Raw genomic sequence first — 27,155 nt, forward strand, 5'->3', positions numbered from 1 at the left:
TAGTCTGTACTTTAATATTTCCTGTATTTTAATAGGAAATTTAAAATCAATTGTGCTTTTAAATAATTGAAATATAAATTTATAATAGGATAGACATAGAGAGGGGCCCTATAAAGGTTATTGTTTTCCAGATGAGGTAACTCCCTATATCAATGAAGTGCAACAGTTTCTCTTCAATATAATGATCTTATAGATTTATTAGGCCTTGAGTAATTAAATTATTTGTTCTGGGGCAGGATAAATTGGCTCTTGATACCTGACTGAAACCCAAGTCATCCTGACTCCATTATGCTGCCTCTATCAGGATAATACAAACAAAATGATTTTTCACTTACTATCTTTAAAACAACAATTACATTATTGATATTTCATAAAAACATGTATTGGTCATCCTGCCATCTAGGGGAGGAGGTGGGGGGAAGGAGGGGACAGATTGGAACAAAAACTTGGCAATTGTCAATGATGTAAAATTACCCATGTATATAACTTGTAAAAAAAAAAGCTATTTAAAAAAAAAAAATACTTGTCTATTTTTATCCTACTGATCTACGTTTCTATTTCTTAGTCAGTATCATAATGTTTTAGTAATTAATGTTTTATAAGATGTGATAATGCTGTTTTTTTTTTTCTTAGAGGTTTTTGCATTAATTGCTTTGATATTCTTGACCTTTTACTCTTTTAAATAAATTGTATTATTGTTTTCTAATTCAGTATTTTTTTTTTTGTTTAATTGGGATGACATTGAATATATAAACCAGGCCCCTCCTGGTTTATGAGCAATTCATATTTCTCCAATTTAAATGTTATCTTATTTGTATAAAAATGCTTTATAGTTTTTTTTCATATAGTTTGTTTTGGCAGTTTTATTCCCAAGTATTTTACATTGTCTGGAATTATTTTAAAAAGGGTCTTTTTTAGTCATTGCTTGTAAGATTCTTATTAGCATTCTCCTTAATAAACTGATCCTTTACTTGGAAGGTGATTATTTACTTGAGAGTCAGTGAAGCTTCAGAAGGGGCTGAAGACCCACAGATATGGCATTTGCTGTTCAACTCAAGGAGTCTGCCAGAGGCAGAGCAGAGCTATGTATATAATGTTCATCAGTGTGACCAAGGCTTTTGATACAGTCAGTTATAATGCCTATGGAAAATTATGGCAAAATTGGAGTGCCTTGAAAAGTTCATCACTATTGTACATTAGTCTCATAAGTTCTCCAGGGATGTACCTATTGATAGTGAGGCTAATGCACATGTTGTCAAAGCTAGCTCAATGTTTGGGGAGCACTGAAGGAAAGTGTTGGAGATGTTTTATTAAATTGATTCCCAAACTGATGAGTTATAGAGATGTTGTTCTGAACTTATTATTTTATACCTATGAAACCTGGAGAGTATACCAGTACTATGCCAGAAAACTTAGTGACTTCCATTTGAATTATCTTTAAAGGATTCTGAAAATTACCTGAAAAGTTATTTAACACTCAGGTCCTTTCTTAAAATAAACTTCTAAACATTCAAACTCTACAGTGGAAAGTACAATTATGATGGCTGGCCATATTGTTTAAAAGCCAAATGTAGTTTTCTTAAAAGACTGTTAGAGAATTCAAGGAGCAAGTTCTCACATGAAGGTTAGAAGAAGCAATATAAAAGCATTCTCAAGATCTTCTGAACAAGTTTGAAATTAGTTATATGATATTGGAGACATTGGCAAAGAACTACCCGGCATAGTGTGTCCACATGCTTCATAAGCAAAACAGAATTATGGTAGCTCAAAAGAAACCATCAATTGAATAAATTTACAGATATTTCTACTCCAAATATTCATGTAAATTATTTGTGCCCAACTTATATAGATCATTCTATAGAGAGTAATCTATATAGAGTTTGTATTGGTCTGATCTACCAGACTCCAACATTTATTTTGGTCTTCTCTGAGAAGAAAGAAGAACAGTCAAACAAACAAAAACCTATATGGAAATAATAATTCACTGAAGTGCTAAAATATAGGTTAAACAAACTATATTTATATTTTTTTGGGTGAAACCACATAGACCTTGGTTTCTATATGTACTTTCAATTAGTCAAATTGGATCTCTTTCAATACAGGTATAGATATCATTTTTTAAGAAATTGAAATATAATTTATGATACAGAAGATACTACTTAGAAAAATATTTATTAAGCATCTACTTGATCAAGGCCCTGTGCTAAGAATTAGAAATCTTAAAGAACAAAATAAAATTATTTTTTGGAATACAAAGATTTTAAAATTAAAATGATTTAACAGCTGAACAAATTAAATGTTATTGACTAAATAGTAAGTTATTTCTTCAACAGCCTTTCCATTTAAGCAGATTTCCATTTTTACACAAAATAAATTTATAATCTTTAAATGAGCATTTTTCTACTTTAAGTCATAAACATTTACTTTCTAACAATAAATACACAAACATTTCATAATTTCAATAGATTTATTGTATTGATATGCACACTTCTTCCTTCTTCCATGGAGATCATAACTCATACTTGACTTGTCATTATTTGTGATTCTTATCCATAAAAACACTTTTAGAAAAGAAATATTCTGTATCTATGCAATCAATTTAATAATAAATAGAATAAACTATACAAGTAATAAAGCTAAAATGTCTTGAGAATTCAGCTAGAAATCTCCAGAAACAAATTAATTTATATTTCAAAAGACAATTTCTTTATGCAAGAACAAGGGTGGATAAAACATATTTCATAAAAAAAAAAAAAGATTTTTACTTAACATAATAATATCAAAACATTCAAATTTATGACATGAAAAAAAGGAAATAAGATGTGAGATAATATCATTTACTTTAGTTTTTCTTAGTAAAAATTCAACTAATAATGAAAGTATTTTATTATAATAAAAAATGATCTATGTCAAAATGTGAAATTTGACTATGTAACATGATAACACAAACTGAAAAAGCATAGTTCAACATAGCAAAGTAATAAATGGGCCATAAATATTAAAACACAGTATCGGCAGTGCAACCTACCTTAAGAACATCTCCTTGTGCTAAATGAAATGTTCTGGCAGAAATATTGATTCCTTTCCCTGCTTGTACCTGAATGCTATAAATGCACTCATGGTTGTTTTCATAGTTGAGAGGGTAATTGGGAGACAGCAAAATCCCTTCATTATTTGTTGCAGATGCACCACATTCCGCTGCAAGTAAAACAGAACATTGAGGTATAGCTTAATAGAGAATATTAACTTTTTTTAATAATGTAATGCATGGAAGTATAAATGCCTTTTAGTACATCATTAATATTTCATGACAGTTAAAATCTAAATGGAAAAAAAATAAAAGTGTAGAAATGTATATATGATATATTACCTTATAGAAAGCACAAGTGTGTTCTCTTTAGTCTATTAGTACAAGAAAAAGGAGTAGGAAGAAAGGGAGAGAGAAGAAAGAGGAGAAAAGTATAGGGCAGAAGAAAGGCAGGGAAGATTAGATTTTCATCCTTTATAGATTATGGAATTCAGTTAATCATAAATATCTGAACTATTAAATATTTCTCTTCCATTTTGAGCCCTATTTTATATAATGAGATCTAATTAATTATAAACAAAATTAATGAAAGAGTTAATCATACTTTGAGTTTATATTTTGTCACTAGTTTTGCCTCTTTTATACACCCTTCCCTTCCCCTCTCCTAGAAATAATAAGCTGATAGTATGAAGCAAATCAATTTTACCCACCCCTCATTAATCAATAACCAATTTAAATACTTTTTGGATGACATGTTACTTTCTTAAACTAAGAAAATAAAATGTATATAATGAATCTAGGGGAAAGACTAACTCTATAAGACTGATATGGAACACTTTAGAAAACCTCTGATTATTTTCAAAGGCTGCTAGAAAATTTTCAAAAGAGCATCAAAACAAAACTAATTTTCTGCCATACTTTTCATGTTATTTTAAGTAAATAATATAATTATGACATAAAATAACTAATATAATGATACATGGTATAATATATTATTCCCTACATTTAAAAATAAAGAGAATTCCCCAGAGTGCTCACTGCATCCTGAATTTCCAGGATAGATCTGAAAATATTTTTTATTGGGAGACATCTGTGGTTTCTGAAGAATGAAACAATCATTGAAAGGCCATTTTCAGTGTATTGATGGGAGGTAGAACAAACTCAGATGAACATCAGAAATGATTTGAATGAGCCATTAATTAGTCAATAGCATCATCAATAGTCTTTATGATTCACCAATAGTGTTACTATAGAAATACACTGTGAGGAAAAAGGTGTGTTTATGTAATTGGATGTTGAAAAAGAGAAGTAAAAAGATCAAAACATGCCACTATTTATGTTGCCCCGAATTTTCTTGTGAATAATCAGCAATTAAGTTTGTTAGATCTATATCATCACATTCTTATGACAGAGGAAGGAAAAAAAAGGAATGTTCATTTAGCCCATAAGATTCTGAAAATTTTAAACTATTCAATACCAATACTTATGTATTGGTATGCCTGGATACTTTTTGGGAAAACATTATTAAAATTGGAAGAAAGAAGGCATTAGATCAGCTGGAGGGTGCTGCTCTAAATTTCTTTATTGAATAGTACCTCTTTTGAGTGTCCAACAAACAGGAAACTAGAATGTAAGGTACTTGAGGACAGAACTATTTTTGGTTTTGTATTCTAAGACCTTTGTATCTGGTAAGTACTTAATTAACTCATTAATTGAATTAAAATATGAATCATATAAGTCAATAATACTTGATACCTTGCCAAAGCCAAAAAAATATATGAACTCAAGACAATCCTGGGGTTGTTAAGCTCTTGTAAAGAACTGTTTCTTTACTGAAAATTTTCTTAAGTATCTTAGGTGATACCACAAATAGAAATCCAGAAAGGAATTTTTGAGACTAAATTCCAACCACACAGTGAATCTTGGTAGGTTGCTCTGCAGTCATTTAGAGCTTCATTAGAAACTCATTAGTCTCTTAAGAAAAGAAAAATAAAATAAAAAAAACAACCAAAGTGTTCAAGGATTTTGTTAGGTTCCACTTAGAGTGACTGTTTTTGACTTTTGTTGGTCCAAGTAATTCCTTTGTGCCACATATCATAATCAGAGTAGATATACATATTGCAAAAGAGTAGTTTTAAAATAAGATAACAATAGATTTCATGTTGAACCAATTTATAATGAAGACCCAAAAAGCAAGTGATCACCATTAAAGTCCCAGACAATGTCAATTACTTGTTATTTTTTTTGTTTTTTTAATGAAAATGATAATAAATGATTTGTTACTATCTGGTTTTCCAACGAACACCGTAAAGACCAGATCTTTAATCTGACTTGCAACTGAAATTTCCTAAATATGTTGTCTTCTCCAATCTAAATGTAAACCTTTAAGTATTAGGGACAGGTTTGTCATATCCTAGGGCTTTGGATGGAGAATGAGTTTATTAAGTGCCCTTTCATTCATACTATAAGTGTACTTTGTTTATCAACCAAGAATTCATTGTAAAACAAAAACAAAAACAAAAATCCCATCAATAATGTGGAGTTCTTGGTCTTGAAATTAGGTGTCTTTGAAAGTAGAAAGGATTTGTATATAGACTTTGTTTTCAGATATTGAAATACATTATGACAAATGTTAAACAGGATGTTATGAATGAGAACTGGGTAGCTATTTTGGTCAACTAGTAGTATTTTAATGATTATAGGTTAAGGAGAAGCAACAGATACGGGCCTCATATATCAGAAACCATAGTGATCACGGTAGAAAGACTGAAAGTGATTTGTAACATGAGGAAAGCAGGACTTCTGACATAGGAAATTCTGAAATATTTTCTTTAGACAATGCTATCAGTAGAAATAAATCTAACACTCAGAATCCAGGCAAAAATACAATCAGTTAAATGAAACAGTTGGTAACCCAATGAATACAGCATAGGACTTAGAATCATACAGATTTGAGGACAAATATTGCCTCAGATAATCATTAGCTTTGTAGCCCTAGCCAAGCCACTGAACCAATCTATGCTTCTGTTTCCTCATCTATAAAAGGAGAAATAATAATAGCTCTTGCCTCCCAGTGACTGTGGGAGGAAAAATTAGATAATATTTGTAAAGTGCTTTGCAAATCATAAAATTCTATATAATTTTAACTATATTGTTACTTTTTTGTAACTGGTAAAATGAATCTGAAAATAAACCTCTGTGGGCAGTAATATAGCCAAGAAAAAGGGATATTTCTAAAGGAATAAAATATGAATTCTAATGTTCAAACCTGAATAGGCTTTGGGAAGTCACTTAATTTTTTCCCAGTTTTCTCTACTATAAAATGAAGATAATAATAACATTTACTTTCCAAGTTATCATGGAAATCAAATGAAATAATATTCTAAACCTAAGGGTGTAGTGTCAGATATTGTCAGTGGGTTTCCTCTGGGCTGAAGGGTCTTATACCTTACCCAGAGTTCTCCCACTATCAGCAGCCTTCTACATAAGGGGATTTCTATTTTATATGAATGCTAGCTAATAGTATTATTAATATTATTACAGATATCTAAAGAAAACTATACAGTAATGTTATCAGATCTAAGTGAAGACAAGTCAAGGGATTCCAATATAATCTCTCCATGATCCAACAACTCAAAAAAAAAAAATGCTTGAAGTTTATAAGGAGAGTGATTAATGAGAAGCAATGAAGCAAAACTGAGGTCTGCAAAAGAAAAATGCCTGCTATAACTGCTTGGAATGGAAATCAGTGGTAGAAAAATTTTGGGAAATTGTATTTCAGTGGACGGAATGCTGGCTCTGGAGTCCAGAGGACCTGAACTAGATTTGGTCTGAGAAACTACCTATGTGACTCCAGATAAGTCACATAACCCTCTTTGTCTCAATTTCCTCATATGCAAAATGAACTGGAGAAGGAAATGGCAAACCATTCCAGTATCTTTGCCCCCCATCCCCACCCCACCCCCAAAAAAAGTGGGATTACAAAGAGTCAGAAATGAAGAAAAATGATTGAATAAAAAGAATGTGATATAGAATTATTGGATTTTATGAGTGAGTGATAGGAAGTAGTAAACATCAACCTTCTCTGGCTTCAGACACTCTTCTATTTTCTCCCAGAACAACTTTAAGTCAGAGTTTTACACAGGTCTCTAGAGTGAAGGTGGCTTCTTTGTGTATGGCAGAGAAATGATTAGGATCTTAAATTTTTGATAGGAGTAGTGTCTATGTCAATTGCTTAATTACTAAATGAAGGAGAAAATTAAAAAGACAATAAAAATGAGGATAAAAAACATGACTAAAAACCTCTCTTTAATATAGAGAGTGTGATTTAGAGGAAAACGTTCTGTTCATCTTGCAACAAGTCAACCAAATGATGATAGAGAGGCCAATGGGTTGTAACATATTACCAAGGAAGAAGGGGGTAGAAAAAAAAATTGTGACAAAATGGAAGTTATTCAGTCACATAGAAAGAAAAAAAATACTGATGGACAGTTTGAGTTTTCAAACCTATAAAGAGATCTGGAGCAAGGGCCTTAGAATATTTGAGTGGATTACTTTATGTGGGACATTGAGAAGTCACAAATAATGAGTGGGTGTGGGTGGGAGATTTTAGTGTCCAAATAAATGAGATCACATATCCATGGAAATATGGAAATAAGAAATAAGTAATATTTTGACAACAATTGCTTTCAATTACAATAAAATTTATGGACAAAGTTTAATATTTCTTATTGAATCTTCTCTGCTAGATAGTTTTATACTATTTATAGGCTGAGATTACAAAAGATTTTTGAAAACTTCTAATTAGATAGTATTATGCAGTATTAAAGATACAGTTTTAACAAGGCATACTAGTACTCCAGAGATTGTTAATTATTTAAGAATTATAGTCAAAATATTTTTTTCCAAAAGCATCATTTCTTCCTTTATTGGTCTTTAACAACTTCTGAAAAAGCAGGCCAGGCAATAAATTATGAACCTTTTCAGTGAAGTGAAAATGTACAATGCCTCTTTTATGTTTACATAGGCAAAAGTTCAATGTTTTTACACAGAACTTTAGTACTACCCTTTCAGAAATAGAAATATATTTTCAAAAAGTGGATATCATCATGTAGTTTACAGCGATTTAACTTTTTTTTTCCTATTGAATCTCCTTAGTCAGATTGATGTGTCTATATTCCTAGGATACTTGAAAAAAAAAACTGTTTTGGTATAATTATTTGTAATTCATTCAATTCAGATTGTTGGATAATTTAAAAAATCTTCTAAAATCTAACCATAAAATTCTCTCAACAATGAGATCTGCTTTTAAATAAATTTAAAAAATAATTGAAATATGTTTTAAAAAATTTCAGCTAAAGCTAACATGAATATGAAAAAATTTTCTTTAAAAGCAAAAAGTCATTTATATCATTTTCCTTTTTTTTTGCTTTCAATTTCTAACTAATTTAACTTACAAAAAGGGTATGGACAAAGAAGGGATCATTATCTAATTTTTGATAAATTTATTGGATACTTTAAAAACAATATCTTTCTATTATACTTTGTATTGAATAAAAAAGGTATTTCTCTTTTAGACTTTTACTTCTCAGTTTTGGAAGAGAGAAAAGCTTTTGTTGGGTTGATCAAAATCGTTTAATACAATTTCTCAAATATTTATTCTATACAATAGTACTTATTTTTCTTTTTAATTTCATTTTTTTAACTTTAGCTATAAATTTTATGGTCCATGCAATACATTTTGATTTTGATTTTAAAATATATTTAATGTCATTGAGAACTACCTAGCCACTGAATTTTCTAAGGACTTTAAGATTAAAACTTTAATAAATATTAAGTAATATATTAGTAAGATAGGTTAATAAAAATATGTAACTTCAATGAATACATCAGGAAAGCTCTGATTTCATCAAAATGATATTCCCTCCACTACCTATCCATGTATCCCCATAATGCTTTTGTTATTTCAAATAAATAATGATAATAATAATAATAGTGAACATTTACATAGGACTTACTATGTACCAGACACTATGCTAAGGCTTTACAAATATTTTCTCACTTAATCCTCAGAACAACTCTAGGAAATACTTATTGATATTATCCATGCTTTATAGATGGGCAAACAGAAGTAAACAGAAGAAAGTGATGTCTCCAGGGTCAAACAGATAATTAATATCAAAGATTAAATTTAAACTGAGATCCTCCTGACTCTAAGCCCAGTACTCTTTCTACTGCCCCACCTTACAGCTCATGATATCCCAAAGAGAATCTCCAAAAATGGGCTATTAAGAGTATTGGTGATTTCCCCCATATTTATGTAAAATTCCTTTTCATTAAATAACGCTTTCACAAATCTTTCCATTTTATCTTCAAAATAATTTTGCAAGTGAGTCAGTGTAGCAAGTTATTTTACAGATAGAAAAAATGAGGTACTATATATAAACTGACTTCTTCAAAAACACACAATTAGTGAATAGCAGAACTTCAAGTAGGTACTATTGCAGAGTTCTTTCTTCTTGACTTCACAATAATTTGAAAGGCTTCTCAAACAGGTTTTCTGATAACTGTTTGGTTTCTGGTAAAAAGAATCATTTCTTTATTTAATAAGGCAGTATGACAAGAAGCAAGAAAACTGGATTCAGTGCCAGATGTAATGTGTTCAAATACTACTTCTGCTGAGTGACATTAGACAATTTACTGATCCAAAACAATTCCAATGAATTTATTTTATTTTTTTTATTTTCAGTACATATGCATGGATAATTCTTTGACATTAATCCTTGCAAAATCTTGTGTTCCAGTTTTTCCCCCTTCCCCCACTCTCTTCCCTAGATGGTAAGTTGCCCAATATATGTTAAACATGGTAGAAATATATGTTAAATCCAATATATGCATACTATTTATACAATTATCTTGCTGCACAAGAAAAATCAAATCAAGCCAGAAAAAATGAAAAAGAAAATAAAATGCAAGCAAGCAACAACAGAAAGAGTGAAATGCTATATTGTAAACTACACTAAGTTCCTGGTCCTCTCTCTGGGTGTAGATGTCTTTCTTCATCAAAGATCATTGGTACTGGTTTGAATCATCTCATCTTGAAGAGAGTCATATCCATCAGAATTGATCATCATATAATCCAAAGGATTTATGATGAAACATTTTTCCACCTCAAAAAAGAGAATTATGGAGTATGAGTGCAGATTAAAGTATAAAATTTTCAGTTTTGTTATTTTTCTTAATTTTAGGGGGGCGACATGACTAATATGGAAATACATTTGCAAGATTTCACATATATTATTGATACCACTTTTTTGGCCTTCTCAATAAAGTGGGGAAGGAGAGGAAGAAGGAAAATTGAGAACTAAAAAATTGAATTTAATGATAAAAATAGACAATAAACATAGAAAATAAAAGTAATTAGTTTAATTAACCATAAGTAAATAATTTTCCTTGCTTGGCTAATAATAGGCTGCTCTAAAACTTAGTTTCACTGTAATCTTCTTTGCAGCTTTATTTTTGTCAAAAAACTCTTAAGTAGATAAGTGGCTGTGAGCAGTTAAATGCCACAATCAATAGGACCCAGAATCAAGAAGACCTGAATTCAAATGTGGCCTCAGATATTACTAGCTGTGTCATTTTGGGGAAGTCAGTTATCCCTATTTGCTTTAGTTTCCTCATCTGTAAAATGAGTTGGAAAAGGAAATGACAAACCACTCTAATACCTTCTCCAAGAAAACCCTAAAAGGATTCCCACAGAATTGGGTAGGTCTAAACAACAACAAAATTATAATAATAGAATGACAAGTTTCTGAAGAATTATAGCCAGCAAAATTCACAGAATTATTCCATAAGACAAAATGAGTCCATACCTTCTCAAAGAGTTAATCCCACCAAAGAGAGTTTCTTAAAAAAATATCATCACAATAAAGGTGAGTACTAAGCAGATGCAAGTACTTTTCTGTCTTGCATAAGGCTTTTCATACCTATACACATACTCTATCACCTTTAAGTTTGTAATACATTTTGAATACATAATCTCATTTATTCATCATAGCTTTATGAGCAGGTGCTATAAAAACAGAATACCCCAAAGTCTTAACACACTCTTAAGCTTTATTAGAGCAAAACTGTCCTAACTTTTGGGGTAACTATATTAGTAACCCCATTTTACAAATGAACAAATGAGTCCTAGAGAAGTGAAATGACTTGCTTTTGGTTACTCAATTAATAAATGTCAGGGCCAAAATCTTAACTCAGTTCTCTCATACCTAGTATCCTTTTTGTATATATGTGGAAATACTTCTTTGAGAATATATTGTTTCTCCCATTAGAATATAAGTTTTTTAAAAGAAGAAATATTTCATTTTTGCTGTTATATTGCCAGCCAACACAATGATTAACACTCAATTGTAATGTTATTCTCTAAAATAATGTTCTCTCTGGGAGCAGGTTTCTTGGGGAGGCTTCTGGAAGGAGCATTTGTTTCAGTTCAGAGTACTAACCACCTTGAATGCAGCCAGCTGTTAAAGTCCAGATGCATTATTGTTTCCTTCAAAATAGCCCTGTAAGTTTTCTTAGAGGCCTATCTCTCTCTTTGGTTCTAAGAACTCTTGCTGCTAGTCTTTTTTGCCTCTGCCAACTTCGGCCTCTGGCTCTCTCAGAATCCAAAGCCTCCAGCCAGCACAAAGGTTGAAGTTGGAATGAATCTTGATTCCTCCTCCCAGAGAGCAGGCTTGTGGGTTCTCTGTGACTTGTGAATCTCCTCCACTGAATCCTGACTTGTGAATCTCGTGAAGTCTCCAGTTGGCTTGTGGGAGCTCCTTATAGATAATCTCTTAAAGGTGTGAACTCTAAAGTTGTGAGAGGTGTGAACTCTCCCACAAGTGAACTCCAAAGGTGTGAACTAAGTACATAAGCATTGTTTCTATCAGCTCCAGTGACCTAGCACTCTCTTTCAAGTTCTGACCCATAACATCTCCTGCTTTCTTTTGATTTAGAACATATGTGGTCATGACTTCCCTGATTTCTCAAAGAGGTGAGAACCCCAAAAAAGAAGGTGATTATGCCTTCCCTGACTGCTCAAAAAACAAGTGAAAATACCATAAAAAGGAGATGGTCACAGCCTCCCTGACTTCTCAGGAAGGGAGATGAAAACACCAAAGAAATGAGAAATCAAATCAGATTAGTGGGTTTCTGAAGGGGCTCACTCTTAAAACAAATATACATAAATCCATCAATATGGGAGGTATTACACATATAACATAAATTACATAAGCATATAGCAATATAACACAGGCTAGAAGTGATACAACAAATAACATCAATCAATATGAGAATTTATATGTCCATAAGTCCTAAAAATAGTCCAAAGGGAATCCATTATCCATTAGTTCATTTGCCAGGAATCCAATAATTTCTGCAAGTTCCTGCAATAGTTTCATCAACAAATTTTCATCTCAAGGAATCCAATGATTCCTGCTGGTTTTCAAATCCTGCAACAATCTCATCTTGTATTAGGAAATCCAAGGATTCCAGCTGGTTTTCAAGTCCTGCAACAGTCTTTATAAACAATTTTTCAACTCAAGGAATCCAATGATTCCTGCTGGTTTTCAAGTCCTGAAACAGTCTCCTCTTGTGTTAGGGAATTCAATGATTCCTGCAGATTTTGTCCTTATGTCTTCTCTTTTGTTTCAAGGTTTTTCTCTCTCTCTCTCTGCAGGTGCTCATTGCCACCCATCTATTTGCTTCTCCATCTGCTTCCTTCTGCATCTTTAGGAATTCAAGCAAAGCCTCTCTCCCAAGCAGTTAACCTACCTAATTCCCTTTTATTTACCACATTCTAAATTTCTCCTCATCATCTGGCAATTACTTTGGAGCTCTTTGCACTGGACACTGCCCTGTTGGTTTAAAAAGTCTGTATTCTCCCCAATTGTAATCCCTTTCTGCTATCTGATTGCTTTTCTATTGGTTGATCATCTAATCCCTTTCTGCCATGTGATTGCTTTTTGGCTGACTGATCATGTCTTAATATTGAATTTCTAATGTCTCTCTGGGTATAGCCTTAGCTGTCATCATGCCCCACCTGTCTTTTGTATGATATCTTGGAGCTGGGCCCTGCCTCTCATTTCCCTGGGTCAATCTACAGTCTGAGGCCCAGTGGAAGTCTTGGTTGCATTTTGGACATGGGGTTTTAGGTCTTCTTTCAGCCTAGCCTCTTTCTCTATCTCCATATCTACATTGGGCTCTCAGATGTCCCAGTTTTTCACACTGAAAATACTGACAAGTTTCTGTAGAAGTCCCTTGCCAAGAGGGACCTTGTTTTCCCATGTTCATCATAGTTTGGGTATAATAATCATTTGTGCCCATTGTGGCAGAATCTTATGATCTCCTCTAAAGGAGCTTCTTTGTGTAGTCCCCATATAATTATTTTGCAAACCTCATTAGCATTTTCCTCAGCCAGATGTCTGGTCATTACTTCTGTAGCTGCATTTTCTTCAATGGTTCTTGTGACAGCTGTTTGCAAACATCCCACAAAATCTCCCAAGGTTCATTGGGACCTTGTTCTATTTTTGTGAAGGCTTCCTCTCAGTCTTTTCCTGAAAAGGAACCCCAAGCTTTTATAGCTGCAGTTGTTATCTGCTCATAAGCTGTGGTGAGATAATTAATCTGTTCTAAATTCTCTCCGTACTGACCTTCACTAGCTAATTGGTCAAAAGTGATTTGTACATTAACTCCTGTTTGCCTGTCTGGCTTGACTCCTACATAATTCATGATATTCTGAAAGCCCCAACAAGTTTTTTCCAGGTTCTAAACATGTCCTTACTATGGATTTCCAATCACTCAGGGTTAAGATTTCATAAACCAAATTATCTAGTAACATTTTAACATAAGATGATGTAGCCCCATAAAGAGTGCAACCTTTTTTCAAATCCTTATTTTTTTCCAAATCAAAAGGAGTGTATCTTCTCCTTTTTTGACCTTAAGAGTCAATCTCTTCAATCACAGGGTATGCATTTATAAAATCAGATACATCCTGTTCTTCATTTTTTGCCTTAACTAATGCCTTTTCTCATCTTGTCACAGTTTGCTTAAGAGGTGATTCTGTTTGTGTTTCTGACTCTCCCCCTCCTCCTCCTTCCTCCTCCCATGAATGGTTAATTGAGGGAGGATTGGGAATGATCTAATTTCTTCTGCTGTGAATTCTTATCTGATTCTTCATCTTTTTCACCTAGTTTAGTTGGTATCCCCCTTCTTTTTCTTCTTTTTCCTTATTCTACCACTTATATAATTTCCTAAAACCAGTTTTATTAAATTATATGTATTAGGTGTGTCTTTGGAAATTGAGTCAGGCTCATTATCATTACAAAGTTGCTCTCCTACTAATTTCCACTCCTCTAAATCCAATTCTTTTTTTTCCATACAGAACTAAGGAGATGTATACTGCACAGTTTCTAAAAGTTTAGTGATCTGCTCCCAAATTATAATCAAACCTTGGCTTTTCATAACCCTAACAATGCTCTTTACACATTTTCCTTGAAGAGAAGGCTATTTTCTAAATATCTAAATTGTCTTCCTATTTCAGCTGAAATTCTACTTTAGCTCTTTAACAAAGTTTCCTTATTGTACTCACCCTAATTTCTGGATCAGAGAGACTTTTCCACTGGCTCAGGATCAGAGGCTTTTCTACTGAAATCAGGATCATGTATATCCCACATTTGGGCACCAAAATATAATGTTCTCTCTGGGAGCAAGTTTCTTGGAGAGCTTCTGGAAGCAGCCTTCATTTCAGTTCAGAGTAATAATCACCCCAAATGCAGCCAGCTGTTAAAGTTCAGATGCTTTATTGTTTCCTTCAAAATAGCCCTGTAAGTTTTCTTAGAGGTTTATCTCTCTCCTTAGCTCTAAGAGCTCTTGCTGCTAGTCTTTTGCCTCTGCCAGCTTCACCCTCTAGCTCTCTCAGAATCCAAAGCCTCCAGCCAACACAAAGGTTGAAGTTGGAATGAATCTTGATTCCTCCTCCCAGAGAGCAGGCTTGTGGGTTCTCTGTGACTTGTGAATCTCCTCCACTTAATCCTGACTTGTGAATCTCCTGAAGTCTCCAGTTGGCTTGTGGGACCTCCTTATATATGATCTCTTAAAGGTGTGAACTCTAAAGTTGTGAGAGGTGTGAACTCACTCCAAAGATGTGAACCAAGTACATAAGCATTTTTCTATCATCTCCAGTGACCTAGCACCCTGTGTCAAGTTCTGCTCCTTAACACTCAATCTGTGCTTACTGTATGCTGACTGACTGAAGTCTAAAGTCTTTTTTTTTTGCCCTGAGTATACCACAATTGCCTCTTGTTCATAGAAAATTAACAATGAAATTCATCTTTCCATATGCTGCTTTGTCCAATTTCAACTCCATAAAACAAGATGCCCCTACCTAGATAGAAACTCATCATGTTTAAACTTAAACACCATGCTGCTAATCTGGAGCTTTGACTGCTTTCAAATCTCTCAACCTCTTCTCCCCTCAGATTGGAAGGCTGGAGGGAAAAATATCAAACTCATCTCAATAATTTCCTTTACAGAGGAGAAAGACTGGGCTCATTTTACCGCAATTTTCAACTCTACAGATAAAAATGGATCCAGGCCAAATACCCCCTGGTAATTTCTCATATTCCTTGGAAGAATTTCACTTATACATAATATTTCAGAATAAATTAATCATCCATAGAAAGAGTAAGAAGGTCATGAGAAAGGCACAAAAATAGTGAAAAAAAAGCAAAGAAATCAAAGAAATATATTAATATAAGCATAAGAGAGCAGAAAAAATGTTAAAAGTGAATTTAGACAGTAGAGAAGTTATGCTGAATTTAATATGTGTGTATACATATGTATATGTATACACACAAACATATATCATATATATTTAAAAAATAAACTACATTGACAGTATTTCACAATTTTATATATAATCCTTTTTTCTTTGTTTACTGAAGAAATTGTATATTATTAAAGTGATTGAATGAAGTTTCTTTAAAATAGGCACTTTGAGGAAAGATTCTAGTTCCCTAAATGCAGAAATATTTCTGATTCACCAATCATATATATCTAAAAAATTCCCAGTATTTTTTTCTTAACTTCTTTTATATATAATACTTTTAATCTTTGTTCAGATGCAAATATTATCAGGGAGCTGAATATAATTTGCATTTCTGAAAGTAGGACTGTTACCTTCAGGATATGATTTTCTTTTATCTTTGAAGAATATTTCTAAGTTAGAAAGAACTGGACCCTCTTTTTACTGATCAGTAGTTTTTAAAAAGTGGAAAATTAATCCTGGATGTATGGTTGGATCTCTACTATATTGCTTATGATAAAAATGTGTTAGGGACCATGGCTGAGTATGAGAGGGTGGGTCATTTCTCAGAATGCCCCCACAAATGTGAAACATAACACCCCGGGAGGAATTGCAAATCAGTCTTTACTGACACAGATACTGCTTGTGAATTGGGAATGAAATAAATGGGAGGCAAGAGAGAAAAGGAGAGAGGTTAGAGAATGCAACTGCTTCTCAGTCTCCTTGTATTGTCAGCATCCTTTCACATGAAAGGATCTATTCTGCTGGTCAGAATTAGATCTCCAGCAGCCACTAGCAGGTGGCTCCTATAACACCCAGCAGGTGATTCCCATAACAAATGGTGCCCAAAATGGGGCACAAGAAACACAAGAAACAAAGAAGCATCAATGTTCAAGAGCTGTTCATGAGTAGGATCCTCTCAGGAGAGTTCTTTTGGTAACCCACAGGGAAGGAAAGGGAGAAGAGATGTGGTAAGACTTTTTCAGTCAGGGTAATTAAAATGGGCCAACACATCAGATGGTCAAGCCAAGAGAGTGATAAGAGACTTTTGAAAAATTCCTACTCTGACTATAATCTTACTTCTCCATTTGTCAGAAAGTTTGTCTCCATAATGGATTATTATGATGTTAGAGAAAATTATATCCCACAAGATTCAACAGCTGCTATAGCATCTCACCCTGCAACCATCCAGAAGAATAGAACAGAAAAGTCTTGATAGTACTGTTTGCATTCCTCAGCATGTGGACTCAGATAACAGCCACTTCACAATCTTGGACAAACTTACTGAATATGCTGTTGGAGGAAAAAAAAATCATGTTCTCAATAAACAAAAAACAAGGAACTGTTGAGGACCATGCCTAAGTGTGAACGGGTTGGTGGTTCTCCAAAAGCCTCCACAGATGTGAATCATAACACACTTGAAGGAATTGCAAATCAGTTTTTACTGATGAAGAAGTGGCTTATGAATTGAGAATGAAATATATTGGAGGGAAAAGGGAAGAGAAGAGAGGTCAGAAAATGCAACTGTCTCTCAGGCTCCTTCTATCATTATTATCATTCTCACATGAAAGGTTCTATTCTGTTGATCAGAACTAGATCCTCAGCAGCACTATCAAGTGACTCCAGTAATACCCAGCAGCCACTATTAAGTCCACCTGTAACAAAAATGCATCATTGAAGTAGGTTCATGGGCAAAGAAGCAGCAGCAGAATAAATTACTAAGTAATGGCTATATAATAGGTACAGAAATTTAGGCCTGTTAGATTCAGAAAAGTGAAAGTTTTGGTCACAGTTCACTAAGAAATCTTAACAAAGTTGCTACTACTGGTGAACATGTATTGTTTATTGACCTTCCCTCCTCTCCCTACATTATGAAGTATAGGGTATAAAAGAACACTGGATTTAGAGAACTTGCGACAAATTTTGTCTCTGCTATTTACTTTTTCTTTGTTAGAGACTTACTTCACCAATCTGTGCCTCAGTTTCCTCATCTATAAAATGAAGGAGTTGGATAACACTAATATAAAAACTAACATGCTTATTTATATAATTTAGTTTTAGAAAATAATTTTTTTACCTATTAGATCATTTAATCCTCACAATATATAGTATACTTACTAGTGATATATAGTATATATATATATATATATATATATAGAGAGAGAGAGAGAGAGAGAGAGAGAGAGCGCGCGCTAGTGATAAAGTATCAATAACACCTCTAACTGATTCACAAGATTCAACTTTAAAAGCTATAATTGAAAGTATCCCCAGAACACTATGGAGAAGGGAAGGTTATTTGCTTGTTCTTTGTCTTCCCATCACAGTATTTTGTGTAAAGAAGCTTCTTTTTAAATAAATACTTATTGAATTTGAGTTAAGAGATGGCAAAGAGAGAATTCACAGCCAATTACTGATCAAACACTTAGTAAGATGTATTATCTGTCAGGTAAGGTGCTATTTTTATTTCTTTTTCCTGAAACTGTTTTTATAAATACTACATTGCTACTACTGTACCAGAAAATTTTGATCAAAATAATATACACCTGATTATTATTATTTTGCAAAAGAAAATACTGCACCTCTATGGCTCTTTGGGCCTATTATTCTTTAGTTCTCACCCCCTCTCTCTTTCAAATTATAGATATAGATATATACACATATATAGAGAAATACATATACAATTATAAAGATAAGAATTATGATATAATATGTAAACATCAACTTTTCATTTTTAGTACTTTTGATCAAAATCCTTGAATTATCCTTTTGTTGTTGTTGTTATTTGGTGCTGCAGAGCAAAGGAATGCATTGGGAAGAATTGTTGAGTGTAAAGTGCTGAAACTCTGAATAGGTCCACTGGAATCAGACAACTGAGCACTTAAGGCTAATTACCTATTGGACAATAGCTCTATTAGCATATGTTTGGAAAAATGGTCCTTCTCACTATTCTGAGCTGGCTTGATATTTTGGTGTATGCAGATAATCATAGGAGGGATTAGAGGGTGGAGTGAGACAAGCCAGACTCACTTTGCAGGAGAATGAAGAGAAGGAAGATTGGTGGAGAGTTTGTGGCAGTTTTGTCCATATCCTTTACTTCTCCCCCTAAAGACCAAGAACTTTAGCTTATCCTGACTCTGGCTGACCCTGAGACCTTCAGGGAGCTAGCCCAGACTTTACAGTTGAGACTGTAAATATTTGTGTGCATTCTTTTTAAGAATGCACACCCACTTTGAAGAATAAGAAGAGAATAAGTCATGGTAAATTAAAAAATTACTCTAAAGGGAACTGGAAGAGAAGGAGGGAAAAATTCTTGGTTGAAGAGTAATATAGTTGAAAACTGTCTGAGAGCACAGATCAATTTATTTTGCTCACACTTGCATATTAATGCTATTTTTTTAAAGAGGCATCCATAACAATTAAAAACTAATGTTATTCCTCTCAATTTCTATAATGTGAACTGTTCTTTTGGGGAATAGATAAAGTACTTCAGGATAAAAACAAGGAAGAAAAGATTCCAATGGTGTAAACCAAATAGTGTTATCCAAGCAACATGTTTTATGTACTATGAAAGCCAGGGGAGGAAAATGAAAAATCTTAAGAATATGAATATAAATATGAATAAAAATGCTTTCTTCATTGAAGCCATTTCAATGGGCTATAAAAGTCATTGAGAAAATTGGAGGTAAGCTACTGGCTATGAAGATGGCTTTGGAGAATGCAATTTACATTTTTGCAGTATAATTTAAAGTAAAGGAATGATAGATCTTGGCCCAGCATGTTGTTTGTTTTTCATCTTAAAAGGATCTGCAAGCATATGCTTAATAGTGTAGGTAAATGATGATAAAATACCTTAATTGGTATTCTATTGGTATTCTAATTCTAATTCTATAGAACTAAAGAGTTCTATAGGGAACTATGAGTCATGTGGACCTAACTAATGGTGTGTTATTGAAAGAATTCAGATTACCTCCTAGGAATTTGTCCATCAGAAAATTCCCTGATCAATCTGATAGCCTTACAGATGAATAAGCCTTTGTTTGAGGCTTTATGGTCATGCCCACATACCTTTTGTGCTTTCTGCATGATGGCTCTTAGCTATTATGAATGAATTATTTGACTTAAGACAACTATGGGATAGGTGGAAAGAGTTAAGGTCTTTGTATTGATGAATAATGAAATTTTTAATCATGGATTCAGGCTTTTCTATTAACTCTCTCTCTCTCTCTCTCTCTCTCTCTCTCTCTCTTTTGGTTGCCCTTTTAGATGGGCAATCTAGAGAAAAAAAAAATATTAAGACTTTGATCCTGAGAGAGTCAGAAAGACACCCTCCTTCAACCATGCCATTTACCCCTCTATTATCCCAAGGAACAAATATTTGTAACAAAGGTTAGACTTTTTACCCTGATGACTTTCCTAAGATCAGGGAACCTATTTACCTCATCTATGAAGGATCTCCACTAGATTAAAGACACATTTTGAGATTTCTCAAATGAAATTCTGGATTGAGGCAACAGAAATTAAAGTAAAATTCTAGCATTGCCCCCAAGAATTAATCCAATTCATACAATGCTAAACCTGTGGTACTAGCCCATAGGTTTAAAATTAGCTATACATGCACATGCAAATATACATATATCGATTGGTAAAAAAAACATTGAAAAATAAAAATAGATATATCCTTTCTCTATCACCCTTGTTTCTCTTCTACTTTTAACTCTTTTCCTTTCATTCTTAAAATCCACTAAAGTTCCTATTTTTTATTCATTCTCTTCATTTACAATATATCAGTCAGAGAATATTTATTGGGTTTCTATCAGTTGAACATCATATTCAAAGAACTTGAAATATTCTATAAACATTAGTACATTTTCTGTATTCAGTCTTCACTGTTGTATATTTATCTTCACTAAAACATTTTTGTGAAAAATATTAATAAGCAAAAAGTATAGCTATTATAAATGTGTACCTTCTCTTTAAATCAAATTATCTCAGGAAAGTTTCTCAGGGGATAGAGATAAAAGGGAATTGAAAAAAAAAATAATGCATGAATTTTGAGGTATCAGTATCTTTAACATTATGCTCTTAACTAGCTGAATTAACTGGTAGAGACAGAAAGCAAACATGAGTTTGTTTTTATTTTTTAAGTTATATAAATCAAAACACAAACTTATTGGTCATTCCTATATAGTCTTTCAAGAATCAATTTTGAAGAAATTCTGAACATCATATATTTTTTAATGGAGTGCCATATTAAATGCTCAAGTCAGACAATTATTAACATTTTCCTTTTCAGGAAATTAAGACAAATCAGTGAAAGTAGACTGGGTATTGGAGGAAGGAATATAGAATTAGTTTTCTGATTCATATGCAAGAGATGCTAGGCCTTTTATATTTCTTATCTTCTTTCAAGATTTAATTGAGATTCTGCTTATTCCCTAAATATTCCTAAAGGGGCAAAAAAAGAAAGATATAAAATAAAGAATCAGTGAAATACAAATACATAGCAATTCATGCTGAAATGTTAATTATCCTAGCATGAAGGAAAGCTACATTTTCATATTTAAATTCAAGGTAGAAAAGTAACTCATTTCTAGAATTTTCTTTCTAATTTGGCTTTGTTTTATCTTCAGCATTCTGAAAATAAAATTTATCACTTTAACTTCCAAAGTTATTTGTTAGGGATTCTAGGGTCTAAAACCTCAAAGTACATTAGAATCCTGATTGCTAAAATGCTCCTTTTGGAATCACTTTCTGTTATAATAATCCCAGTGACATATTTAATTCTTTCAAATAATCTCAAAACATTTTGTAATCTTAGTTAAACCAATAATGTGGAGTATTACACAATTTGAATCTAGTTTATAATGTTGATTGATTGACTCGAGAAAGTATCTAGGAAACAATCACATTTAATTTGCACATTTTATTGATTCTATTATTATCTAATAAAAAGATCAAGCTTCAGAGCATCTTGTTAGTTTTAGTATTTGGAATTTATAATATAGAATATTACTGATTAAAATCAGAAACATTACCTATGTGTATTTATTCAGTGAACATGAGTGAGAACTTACTACGTGCTTATTCTTTATTTATAATACACTTCCAGAAGGAGTAAAGGAATAAAAGGAAAAAAAAAAAAAAACTAGTTTGTACTTCTCATGATTACTTTTTCTTATTTCTTCTTTATTTTTTATAAGCTTTTTATTTTTTACCAAGATTGAAATCAAATTAGGAAAGATTTACTTTTTTTAAACCATTGACTTTAGATGTGAACTGTTATCTAACATTTCATTAAGTAATTAATTTCCTTAGTCAGTAAACATTATATAGTTTATAAAGGTACAGATTTAATAAATATTTTCCTATATATTGAATTCCTAATCTAATTATAGCTATGTTAAGGAAATAATGACTAAATAGAGGATTAAAATAAACAATCTGGATTTGCAGGAAATTAATATACATATATAAGGTAAATTCGACAATACAAATGTTACAAAATAGAATTATTGCAATATCCTATATTATAAAAAATGCATTGCAGCTTAACTGAGTTGAGGATAAAAAAAATCATATAATTTATCTTTGTTAGTGAAAGATATATCTTTAAACACAATGCCATAATAAATCACTTGTCAAGTACAGAATAACTTGACTTAGGAAATTGCATAATATTCCAATGGGTCAAGAAATATTTAGTCAACTTTTATTATCAATCTGCCAAAAATATTTATGAAGTGCCTCTTAAGTACCAGATACAGTGGTAAGCCCTAGAGATACAAAAAGTGGCAGAATACAATTGCTGTCTTCAAGAAGTTTACAATCTAATGGGAAAGACACCATGAAAACATTTTATACATTGCAAACTACATATTCGATGACTAGGAAATAATTAACAAAGAGAAGGCACTATAATTAAGAGAGACTGATGAAGACTTTATGCAGGAAGGAGGATTTTATTTAGAATTTAGAGTAAGCCAAAGTAATCAGTAGTCAGAGAAAATGATAGAGAATATACTAGGATTCTGTCCCAGATACTAGGAATGGGGAAAAATCAGAGAAAATGCCTACAGTCAAGATGGAATGTCTTGTTGATGGAGACTAGTGTTTCTAGATTGAACAATATGTTTTTGGGAATAAAGGGACTACAAAAATAAGTGGTGAGAGGTTATTGAGCCTTTATTTAAATTATATTTGTTCTTGATGTGAACAAGAAACCAATAAAGTTTATTGAATAAGGGAATGACAAGACTGGACTTCTGCTTTAGCAAAAACACTTTATTGGATAAATGGAGAATGTAATAGCATGGTGATAGAATTGAGGCAGGTCAAACCAATGGTACAAACAGGACATGATGAGTGCCTCTGGTGGCAGCAGAAGTGAAAAGGGGGCATATTGCAAAGGTGAAACTGACAGACGTTTGACAATAGCTTGGATATAAGTTGGGATGAGAGATGGCAATCTAAGGTGACTCCTAGGTTGTAAACCTGATGGAATAGGAACATGGATACCTTCAATAGTAATAAAGAATATAAGATTTTGGGGGTGAAGATTGGGGAAAAGATAATTAGTTTTGTTTGGTCATGTTAAACTGAAGATATTTATTAGACATCTAGTTTAATATATTTCAAAGATAGTTGGAAGTGCAAGATAGCTAATCTGCAATAAAATGGGCATAGGATAGGTAAATTTAAAAATCATGAACATAGAGAATTCCATTAAATCTATGGAAGCTGATGAAATCAATAAATGAAATAGTACAGAGAGAGAAAAGAGGGTTCCTGGCAGAACCCAGAGGGATACTTACGTTAATTGGAGGGTGTGATCTGGAGGAAGATCCAGCAAAGGAGACAAAGAATGAGTGGCAAGATAGGTAGGAGGAAAACAAGGAGAAAGTTGTTACCTGAAAGCCTAAAAAGAAGGGAGTACTAAGGAGAGGAGTATCAGGAGTATCAGATATACTGATTAATCCTGTCAAATGTTGCAAAGAGGTCAAGGAGAATAAAGATGCAGAAAAATCAATTGTATTTTACAATTAAGATATTGTTAGTAATTTTGGAGACAGCAGTTTTGGTGAATTGATAAGGTTGGAAGTCAGACTGTAAGGCATTAAGAAAAGAGTGAAAAGAGAAAATAAAGGTATCTATTGTAAGTAGCATTTTCAATAATTTTAGTTACAAAAGTTGGAATAGAAATAAGATGATAGCAAGGATGGAAAAATCAAGTGAAAATTGCTTTTTTCTTTGCCTTTCCCAGTCCCCCAGGTTGGGGAGATTTGGGCATGTTTATAAAGTGTAGGAACTGAATTAGTAGTTAGGGAGTGATTAAAAATAAATGAAGATGAAGTAGTGACAGCAACAGAGTGGGGCAATCTGTTTGTAGAAATGGGATGGAATGGGAATGTGTGAACAAGTAGATGGATTAACCTTTCTAAAAATGAAGGCTACTTTGCAATGTGAGATAATATAAAGGGGATAGAAAAGATGGAAAACAGTTGAATGAGAAGAGATAGTGAAGAAGGAATTCTTTGTGAATGGCCTTAATTTTTTTTCTATAAAATATGAGGAAGTTTCTCAATTAAAAGAATAGGATGTCCAAGGATATTAATAGACAATTTTCAGATGATGAAATTAAAGCCATCTATAGTTATATAAAAAAAATGCTCTAAATCACTAATGATTAGAGAAATGCAAATTAACCCAACTGTGAGGTATCACCGCATAACTCAGATTGGTTAAAATTACAGGAAAAGATAATGATAAATGCTGGAGGGGATGTGGAAAACCTCGGATTCTAATGCTTTGTTTTTTCACAACTAATGGTTGTGAAATATCCAACCATTCTGGAAAACAATTTGGAACTATGTCCAAAGGGCTATCAAACTGTACATCCCATTTGACCCAGCAGTACCATTATTGGTTCTGAATCCCAAGAAAATCATAAAGGGGGAGAGAAGATCTACACATGCAAAAATGTAGCATCTCTTTTTGTGGTAGCAAAGAATTGGACAATGAATAGATACCAATCAATTGGGGAATGGTTGAATAAGTAGTGATATATGAAGGTAATGCAATATTATTATTCTATAAAAATGAATAAAATGATTTCAGCTAGCCCTAGAAAGATTTATGTGTACTGATGCTCAGCAAAACAAGCAAAACCAGGAATACATTTTACACTGTAACAGCAATGATCATTGCACATTGATCAACTATGAAAGACTTGGTTCTTCTCAGTGGTTCACTGATCCAAAGCAATCTCAATTAAGTTTGGCGGGGGGGGAAGAATAAGATGAAAGAAAACTATGAGAGTTTTGAGGGCAGATGAAAAGTTTGGAAGAGCAACTGTAGAGAATAGGACAGTGAGTTGGTAAGGGATTATTAAGTAACAGTGGAGGACTTAGTCAAGATTTGACCAAAATTAAATGAATTTGTAATATATCCAATCAAACTAGTTGCATGTTTTTCTCCACCTTTATTCACTAATATATATATGAACATAGACTATAAATGGTGGGGAGCACAGACCTGACTGGTTATAATCAGTGATTTGATAAATGAATTAGGTGGTCAAGAGAGGAGAACAATGTAGAATTGAATTGGCTTACTAAGATGAGGGAAAGAGTGACTAGTGCAGGGGAGATCATCTAGAAGAGAAGTAAGGGGTCACTGGATTGGAGGTCACAGAGTAGACAAAAGAGTAGGGTTATGCAAAGGAAGGATTATGCCAGAAAAAGAGATGAAAAAGCAACATATTATGATCAAATAAGCAAATTTCACAATTTTTTTTGGCTGAGGCAATTGGGGTTAAGTGACTTGCCTAGGGTCACACAGACAGGAAGTGTTAAGTGTCTGAGACTAGATTTGAGCTCAGCTCTTCTTGACTTCAAGGTTGGTGCTCTATCCACTGCACCATCTAGCTACCCCAAATGTTAGAATTTTTGAACAGAGATGCTGCACCATTAGCAAAATCAAATATATGACCATCTTCATGAATGGCTGAGGTCATGTAGAGGAAAACTCATAGGAAATAATTAGGTTGAAAAACTGTGTGATTAAGGAAACAGAATTAAAGGCATGTATATTGAAGTGCACTGTAATGACAGCAAGAGTTGGGGAGGAGAGGAATGTTATAAGCCAGGTATCAAATTCATTGAGGAAAGAAGGGAAGTAACTTAGAGATCTATAGACTACCATGGTTATGATTGGGTGGTAGATATGAATACCATAAAGTTCAAAGTTCAAAGGAAGAAAGATTACTGAGTGATAGAAAAAATGAGAGTACCTGAAATTGGCATTAGGGAGCAAGGAATATTCCAATTCCCCTACATTGATCAACAATATAAAGAGAAAAAGTGAAGGTATAGACAGTTCTGAAAAGGATGACCAAGGAGTTTGTATTACAAAGGGAAAGCTAGATTTCAATAAGAGCTAGTAAACTAAAGGAGTGAGAAAGGAAAAGATTTAAGATGAATAAAGTTTATTGCTTGTGGGAATTTCAAGAGACATAGTGGAGAATTGAAGGAAATTAGGATGAAACTATGAGATGTGAAGGATGAGGGAAATGGGGATGATGAATTGGGTAGTAGGAAGTATGGAATAGGGGTTAGATGATGAGCAATTAGAAACTAGAATCATGGGGATGTGAAAGGTGTGACCATGTGTTAGAATGTTCATCACTAAGTAGAGGGTATAGCTCTTCTCTCCTCAAAGAATAGATAAAATTAGAGATGTGAAGCCAGAAGGCAAATGGAAGGTTATTCTTTGCCTTAGAAGTCTCCATACCTGAATTCATGAGATTGGTCTTCAGGAGATGGAAACTGCCTTTTCCTGGTAGAGAAGGAAGTGATTATTTTGGGACAGATGGAAGATTTCTGGTCTAACCCCTAGAAGCAATTCCTCAAATAGCAGGAGGTAGAAGGTTCAAGGAGCTACTGAATGCTCTAAGGTCTTCTTACTTGAGGAGACTGGCTAATATGTGAAGTTTTTAGATAGCTACTAAATCCATATTTATATACAGTAAAATTTAGCTCCTTTAAAAATATTCAAAATATTCAAAAAATAGGTGCAATTTCTATGTAATCCATATTACTCTTCCAGTACCAAAATTTTAATCATAAATTGTTTCAAATATTTATTATGCATTATATATATATATATATATATATGTATAAATTAAGTATGTACCAAACTAAAAACAAACACATATATATGTACACCAACTTTTTTGTGCTTTTCCGTGATTTTAATCCAGTATCTAGAATAGATCCTAATTTA

At 32.9% G+C, this 27,155-nt stretch overlaps 1 protein-coding gene across 2 annotated transcripts in view; it reads right to left on the reverse strand.

Moving 5' to 3' along the window:
* The window catches only part of CSMD3 (CUB and Sushi multiple domains 3), a 1,575,929-nt gene that overhangs the window by 443,106 nt on the left and 1,105,668 nt on the right, over positions 1-27,155 (reverse strand). For both annotated transcript variants that reach the window (XM_031954893.1, XM_031954946.1), the window contains one exon: positions 3,029-3,198. In XM_031954893.1, the coding sequence (XP_031810753.1) occupies positions 3,029-3,198 (170 nt within the window). The remainder of the gene's footprint in view (positions 1-3,028; positions 3,199-27,155) is intronic.

The sequence above is a fragment of the Sarcophilus harrisii genome, chromosome 1, assembly GCF_902635505.1.
Source record: "Sarcophilus harrisii chromosome 1, mSarHar1.11, whole genome shotgun sequence".
NCBI lineage: Eukaryota > Metazoa > Chordata > Mammalia > Dasyuromorphia > Dasyuridae > Sarcophilus > Sarcophilus harrisii.